The 8,375-nt window shown below is 40.9% G+C and overlaps 1 protein-coding gene across 1 annotated transcript; it reads right to left on the bottom strand.

The window, feature by feature from the left end:
• Window positions 1-1,804: 1,804 nt before the first annotated feature.
• LOC121554429 (C-C motif chemokine 18-like) lies at window positions 1,805-4,912 on the bottom strand. Its single transcript, XM_041868018.1, has 3 exons — window positions 4,782-4,912; window positions 3,326-3,437; window positions 1,805-3,226 (listed from the first exon to the last, which is right to left on the bottom strand). The coding sequence occupies exons 1-3, from the start codon at window positions 4,852-4,854 to the stop codon at window positions 3,130-3,132; spliced, it is 282 nt and encodes a 93-aa protein (XP_041723952.1). The 5' UTR covers window positions 4,855-4,912; the 3' UTR covers window positions 1,805-3,129.
• Between the last annotated feature and the right edge of the window lie 3,463 nt (window positions 4,913-8,375).

The raw sequence follows: 8,375 nt of genomic DNA, 5'->3' as shown, positions 1-8,375 counted from the left end.
TCTGGCAAATGCCAAACGTCCTGCACGGTGTTGGGCTGTAAGCACAACACCCACCTGTGGACGTCGGGCCCTCATACCACCCTCATGGAGTCTGTTTCTGACCGTTTGAGCAGACACATGCACATTTGTGGCCTGCTGGAGGTCATTTTGCAGGGCTCTGGCAGTGCTCCTCTTGCTCCTCCTTGCACAAAGGCGGAGGTAGCAGTCCTGCTGCTGGGTTGTTGCCCTCCTACGGCCTCCTCTACGTCTCCTGATGTACTGGCCTGTCTCCTGGTAGCGCCTCCATGCTCTGGACACTACGCTGACAGACACAGCAAACCTTCTTGCCACAGCTCGCATTGATGTGCCATCCTGGATGAGCAGCATTACCTGAGCCACTTGTGTGGGTTGTAGACTCCGTCTCATGCTACCACTAGAGTGAAAGCACCGCCAGCATTCAAAAGTGACCAAAACATCAATCAGGAAGCATAGGAACTGAGAAGTGGTCTGTGGTCACCAACTGCAAAACCAGTCCTTTATTGGGGGTGTCTTGCTAATTGCCTATAATTTCCACCTGTTGTCTATTCCATTTGCACAACAGCATGTGAAATGTATTGTCAATCAGTGTTGCTTCCTAAGTGGACAGTTTGATTTCACAGAAGTGTGATTGACTTGGAGTTACATTGTGTTGTTTAAGTGTTCCCTTTATTTTTTTGAGCAGTGTATAAAATTATTTGTTTGTATCCAATGTAAAGTTTGGAGCATGTTGAAAAAAATGTCAGTCTTACAATTTCAGTATCCTTATACAGTACATACATAGAAAAAAATCATCAGATATAGGTTTTATTATGGCATGTATTGTAAAGCAGAAGCCTACAGTAAAAAGGTATTGGTGTAGCCTGGTATATGTATGCCATTTCTGCCCAATGCAACATTGCACAATATCAACTTTTCTATGTGACTTGTTACTGTAACTTCTACAGTATCATGCGGCTCAGTTGGTAGAGCATGGCGCTTGCAATGCCAGGGTTGTGGGTTCGATTCCCACGGGGGACCAGTACAGGCAGACAGGCATTGAAGCATTCAGTTACTGTTCGATTGAACGTTAGAATGGGCTTAACGAGTGACCTAAGCAACTTTGAGCGGGGTATGATCGTCGGTGCCAGGGCTGCCAGTCCCAGTATCTCAGAAACTGCCAACCTCCTGGGCTTTTCACGCACCACAGTGTCTAGGATTGACCAAGAATAGTGCAACAAACAGAAAAACATCCAGCCAGTGGCAGTCCTGTGGGTGAAAACAGCTTGTTGTTGAGAGGTCAAAGGAGAACGACAAGAATCATGCAAGCTAGCAGGAGGGCCACAAACAGGCAAATAACAGCGCAGTACAACAGTGGTGAAAATTGCACCAAAGTGATTGAAAAAAACTGTAATAAAACTGTAATGCCAAGACTATTTAGGATAGATCAGGTAGACTTACATTGACCTGTTGAAGGCTGAGGCAAGAGAGATATTATCAGGGTCCGTGTGGCCAGTAAAGACAGCCCCATCCTTTAGTCTCTCTGATTGACTCTACTGTTAAAATGACACTGATGATCGAAGATCTATTTGAGTTTATAAGAAAAGAAACCAGCTTATATGGCTATGCCATTGCCTGCCCTGTGCCCACAAATGTGGGTTTCACTAAAGGTGTGGTATAACCTAGATAAACATGGCAGGATTTCATAGATATTTGAGGTTACATACTATGGTGGATATAACAAGAAACATATAATAAAGTAAGATAACATAGTTCTACATACTGTATGAAAAACGAGGCATACAAATGGTAAGATTGATTAAGATCAGACAATAGAGATGGCCTGTTGGGTCAGTATTGTTCATACATGCAAAATGTTTGTGAGAGAAGAAAAAGGCAAAGCTTATAAAAAAAAGCGATACAATGTATAGATGAGAGTTCAATGACGAAAATCCAACAAAAGGGGTACCATGAAAAACTTCCAAAAGGTCTTCCTCAGAGTGACCTAACAATTGCACTTAGTTCCTATTTATAGCCTAGTGGCCTACTGAGACACAACAATGTACAGATAAAAATAACATGTAGTTCAAGGTTAGGGTTAGGGTCTCTGTGTCAGCCTTTCACAGACACTTAAATATCACCTATGTATGTACTTTATTTTAACATGGCCTATTGATCAACTAGACACCTGATTTGTCTTCTTCTTATTATTATTGTGCTAAATTGCCATTTATTTACTGTTATGACGAGTTTCTCTGGCATCAAGTAATTCAGTATGCAAGAGAATAGTTAAACACTTAGATGGAGAGTTGGTTCAAAGTATTTAATATTGCGGTACCGGGTTCACATAGCAAACGGCCCTGGAGTGGCCCATTGCTATCTGAACTCCCTGAACAAAGGAAATCTCTTAGCTTATATACTTGTTTGCAAGCTAATTCTATCCAAGAGTTGCCAACCATTATTGAGTGTCACTCCCAACAACAATAGTATCATCTTGCAACCCAGTCAGCTTGCACCCTAATAAGGATATTCCATCACGTACTCATTCTAAGATTAACACAATTGGGCCCCCTAGACCTCCTTGGCCCGCATACCTTCTGGCACCCACCATTGACAGAAATAAATACATGGAACATCCTCATCCTCCAACTCCTATGCAGCTCATAAGATAACATTAACTAATACTGTATAAAATACGTAATATCATTTACCTTGAATCATGATATTTGAATTTTTACATTGTTGTGTCTCAGAAGGCCACTAGGCTATAAATAGGAGCTAAGTGCAATTGTCAGGTCACTCTGAGGAAGACATCGGTTTGATGTCAAAACGTCAGTCACCTGTACTCATCCTGAACAATGGACTAAATAAGTGCTCCAACTGTTCTCTGCCTCGAATTAGTCCTTTTAGAAGTTTTTCTTGGCAAGTCCTTTTGTTGAGTGATACAACCTATTTCATGTTCATAACAATACATGTTATGCATCTACTTAATGATTATCATGATTGCTAGCATATCATTTAAAACTTTTTGTCACTACATGTCGAAGTAAAACAGTTACTCTAAGCAGACCTGACAATGAAGTAGGAGCCAGAGTTTATGCATGTTCAGATTTTAGCCTTCTTCCAGGGAAGTGGTTACTTGAATTTACTCTCATCGATGGCCTTCATGATCCTGTCAATCACAGGCTCATCTGGATTGGCACAAATGGGGTAGTTTTTTTTCGTGATCAAGCTGGAAAGAGGAGACAATATCAAAATAAATATTAATACTGTAGGTGTAGTGTGTGTGTAAAACATTTATGACAAGGAAAATGTATCTTAGGCTACTTACATGACCCCCTTATGAGTGCAGTCAGATCTGGTCATTTCATAAGCGACAATTAATTGTTTGGGGATTCTTCTTTGGTAATACTGGAAACAGCAATCATCAGGATTATTTCCATCTGTATAAAAAGACAATCTGTCAGTTTCCTATACTTTTTCTGACATACTATAAGTCAACATGGAATCTTTCACTTCAGCTCATAATGCAACAATTCACATCTCTCGACATGCTTCAGATTAGCTCCCAATACTAGCAAATCAAATTATTTCCATAACAGAATTAAAAATCAATTTTGGACTGACCAATGTAGACATTTTCAAATATATGCAACTTTAAAGTTTTGTATCATGAAATTTCAACCTGAAAGCTTTTGGACATCAGAGCAATGTTGAGGGAATACTATTTGACTCAGAAAAAGCTACACATATGATAGGTAAGATATACTAAGCCTTGCAGATAGCCTATCCAATTCACAATCTCTTAGAAAAAATAACTGATATAGGCACAAGATGCAGGGAGTGTTGGAACATAACTAACGAAATTACGCTTAATCCAGTATAAACTCTTGTATAGAATATATTATAACAAATTTTACAGCACAATGGCAGTCATGTCTTAAGTCTAAAACTAACAAGGACTCAGTAATTAATGGCTTCTGGGAATGCTATGAAGTCCAAAAGTAATGGGCAGAGTTAAGAAAGTTGGCTGTCAGAAGTTTAACAACGTAAATTTACTTTTAATCCGTCTATCTGCATACTTCAAAACATGGCATATGAGGGTGCGGTGGGATACCCAATGGGGTGGACCATACTTTTCTTGTCAATGATTTTGAAAAAAATTCTACTTAAAAACTAGAAATCAATTGATTCTCCATCACTACGACAGTGGATGAATCCAATGTATTATTACTTAAATATTGAAAAGTTATGTGCTATGGAGAAAAATAGAACAGTGCAATTTGAGGCCATATGGCATAGTGCTACAAGCACTGGAAAGTTCCAAGGGATGAAGGATGAGGGGGAGTGTGGTTGAGACATACATGATGTGTATGGTTGCGGTGGGAACATGTGGGTCTGAGCAGGTGTGATGTAATTGATATTTGTTGAAATGTGTGTGTGTGTGTCTGATTATTATATTTTGTTTATGTATGGTTGTTATTGAGAAGAAGAAAAAAATTGTTACAAAAAAAAGATTAGCTCCCAATACATACTATAACTACCATCACTATCAGACTATGACAATGTCAGGATCTGTATTCATAAAGCATCTCAGAGTAGGAGTGCTGATCTAGGATCAGGTCTCCCCTGTCCATTTAATGTTATTCATTATAATCTAGAATGCCAAACAGATCCTAGATCAGCACTCGTACTCAGACACTTTATGAATATGGACCCTGATGGTTTCTGAGGCGAAATATTGATTTTATTTTAAATCTCATCGAGGAGATGCAGGGATAACTTACTGTTGGTCAACGCAGCGGAGCACAGGGCTGCTCCCAGGATGCACAGCAGGAGAAGGATCTGAGTGGACCGCATGATTGGTTGATTCCACAGAGGATGATGAGTAGAAGATGACCAATACTGTTAACACCTCAGCAACTGTAAAGAGGTTCTAAACTCAGGACAGTCTTTTGCCCTATATATCATTGGAGGAGGGGTGGGGGTGGGTGTAGGTGACAAAAGTTTCCACTCCATCTCAAAGGTAGAACCCCCCCCCCCCCGCCCAGAGTTACAGTGTTTTGAAGGAAATGCATGTGTGGTTAGCCCACAGCGGATGGCTTGCACAGGTCTGCCTCTTTGCTCAAAGGTTTGACGTAAGTTGTTTGCAAAAAAAATGAAAAATGTATGCACTCACTAACTGTAAGCGTCTGCTAAATGACTAAAATGTAAATGTAAAAATGATGTACAACCCACCCGGATTTGATGCTGTCGAACAAGGCCATTTGTTTGTAAGTGAAGTGATTGGGCTTGTTCGACAGTGCAAGTGACTGCCTACTGACTGATGTACAACCCACCCAGATTTGATGCTGTCGAACAAGGCCATTTGTTTGTAAGTGAAGTGATTGGGCTTGTTCGACAGTGCAAGTGACTGCCTACTGACTGATGTACAACCCACCTGGATTTGATGCTGTCGAACAAGGCCATTTGTAGCACACATTGCCTAAAAACTCAGCATCAGTGTGATACATATGGTCTGAAGTTATTGACCAGTTCCACTGTTTAAAAAAAATGTTCCCCTCTAATCAGCGGGTCTGATTTATACCTGGAACACCAGGTGGGTGCAATTACTTATCAGGTAGAACAGAAAACCAGCATGCTCCGAACCTCGTAGGGTAAGAGCTGAATACCCCTGCTCTACACCGTCTAAGGCTATGAAGCAGTTTCCTGGAGATCACTTGCTCTGCAACTATGGAAAAACTATTACAAAACACACATAAGTAGTACAGATAAAAGGTAATAACATGGTCAATCAAGTTGTACACCGGTATTAAGAGATCTTTTTATTTAATAAAACAATAGTTATATCCACTTCAAGTGAAATACAGTTCCAGTTTTGACCCTGCTGCCCTCCCACCCAAGTCCAACTCTAGTTCTATACAACAGAAAAGGGTCCATTGGAACATCACATTAAAACAAGAGGACATAGTCAAACTGACAATGCAAAACAAAGCATCAAGAAAATCTGATTTACAACAAATTACATGGACAGATAACTCATAGCGCCTTTATTATCCAATTTCAAGGCGAGGGCAGATTATTTCTAATAATTTATAACAGGGGAACAATGGACTCAGAGACATTTATGCTTACCAGGTTGCACTTCTGTGATATATGGCGCATTCACGTGTTATCAGAGTTACCGGAAGCTCCTAGTTCCCAGTGGGAAATTTAACTTGAACGACTCTCTAAGTCGGAATTACAAGCGGGAAACTGAGAAAATGTTATTACCCAAGTTGCAGAGGTTGTGATGTTTCATCACTGACCATTACCTTTTCAGCCAAAAGAGGATAACAAATCAGTTGACAATTACAACCTTATCAATATGGAGAAATTAGCTAGTTTGACCATATGTCAATGTTAAGCAAGCTAGCCAACTTTATTATTAGCAATGTCAACTAGCTTATCAAGCTAGCCAAAATCTTATTGGTTGAAGAATTCTTCGACTTCAAAGGCACGTGAACACATTCATGTCGGACTTATGACTTCCCAGCCTAAGGAGTGAGTATACTTCCTGTAGTTCTTTCTGATTGATTATTGGGCTGGGTAGGACACACACACACCCTCACCCTGTAACATTCAGTACCTAACAGAATACCGTATTTTCCGAGTATAAGCCGCAGCAGCTAAATTGAATGATATTGAATGATGTGTACATATATAAGCCGCACTGGACTTTAAGCCGCAGGTGTTTTAATGTTTCATTACCAGGGTTCGTGCACAGAGGGGATTGTCGGGAAAGAGACAAACTGTCTCGCTCTCGTAATGTCTGTCTTTCTTGCTCTCGTTCTGTCTCTCGTTCTTTCTCTCGTACCACTCTCGGTTCCACTTTTACTTTTGCGCACTACCTGTCTCACTCTTTTCCGGCCTCCAGCTTTTCCTGCTGGAGCCCGCCGCTTAAAGGTGGGGGGCGCGGACCGGTCATAGAGCCCATAGAGTTCAAGTTGGTGGACTGTAACCTGTAGAATCCATAGATTTAGGAGGTCTTCTAGTGGCCGTTAGCTGTAAAAATCCATAGATTAGCCGCACCGTTATATAAGCCGCAGGGTCGAAAAATGGGAAAAAAGGCGCGGCTTATAGTCCGAAAATTACGGTACTTATTTTTTCTTTAGAAATGTCACTTCAAAGCACATACACACATACAAGGAACCTCGATGGTCACGTGTGAGGGACACTGATACAGTATGAGGGGAAGTACTCAACAAGACCAAATAAAAATATGGATAGATTGTCCAAATGACAGCGTGAAACTACAGGGGTGAAATTGCATGAGGTGACAAACAAAACGATTGTGAAAAATGCTTTATTGCAGTACTGCAGTGTTCACCACATAAAAGCAGCGGGGGGAAAGGAGTGCATCAGTCTTCATACAGCGATCAGAATGTATACGTGCACGGGGGGGTGAGGAGGTGAAAAGACCAGGGGGATTGTCTGACATCCTGATGCTACTGTTGGCTGAACACTACACACTGCATACTTGTCAGTATGCACTTCAAAGTATTTCAACAGCCAGAGGAGATCACTAAATTCTTGGGGCCTCTGGAGTATGGAGCATTTAGTACAGCATTTAGACCGAGCCTGAAATACATTCAGAATCATCTACCGAGGAGTTACCTTTTTGGCAGGTGGTGGCGGCAGACATGAAAGCAGAAGTAGGATCTGTGAACTGAACACCACACCAAAGCATCTTGTTGAACAACCCCCTCCCATTGAGCTCACACCTTGAAACCAAGGCTGGTGTGTTCAGTTAGTTTAAAAGGGGGAAATCAGAGCTCCTAACATGACTCAGGTCTTTCAGCTACATTAGCAAAGGCATTATGGGAACAGGGAACATACAGCGTGCAATAGGTCTGAGCCACTCTGCTCCTCACCATGGAGTAAGACCGCTTCTGATTGGTTTACAGCACCTACTGAGTGAGAACGTCCAATAGAGGAAGGGCATACAGAGGCCAAATAGGGATACCAGCATTATCGATAGTAGGGACACAGAAGATACACAACAATCTCTTTTCCTTTTCGGAGTCTTCTATTGCACATTGACATCAGTAGCAAAACACATTTGGTGGAGCAGCTTCACCATCAAACCGTTACATATATTAAGATATGACACTTAAATTAGAAACAAAGAAAACAGAACAATTCATTAAGATGACAATGAAATGCGCAAAAAATAACAGAAAAAAGGCAACCGATATACAGTAGTTTGGTGTCACTGTCACACACAACGACACACACGATTCTCATAATCTACCTTAGCTGTTCCAGTTGAAAACCACTTCAAGGTATGTATAGGACATCATTAAATATCAATAATTCTTTTTTTCCAGGCAGCTTATTTC

The sequence above is a fragment of the Coregonus clupeaformis genome, chromosome 19, assembly GCF_020615455.1.
Source record: "Coregonus clupeaformis isolate EN_2021a chromosome 19, ASM2061545v1, whole genome shotgun sequence".
Lineage (NCBI taxonomy): Eukaryota > Metazoa > Chordata > Actinopteri > Salmoniformes > Salmonidae > Coregonus > Coregonus clupeaformis.
Note: the sequence above shows the minus strand (reverse complement) of the source record. Positions and strands in the feature narration are given on the sequence as shown.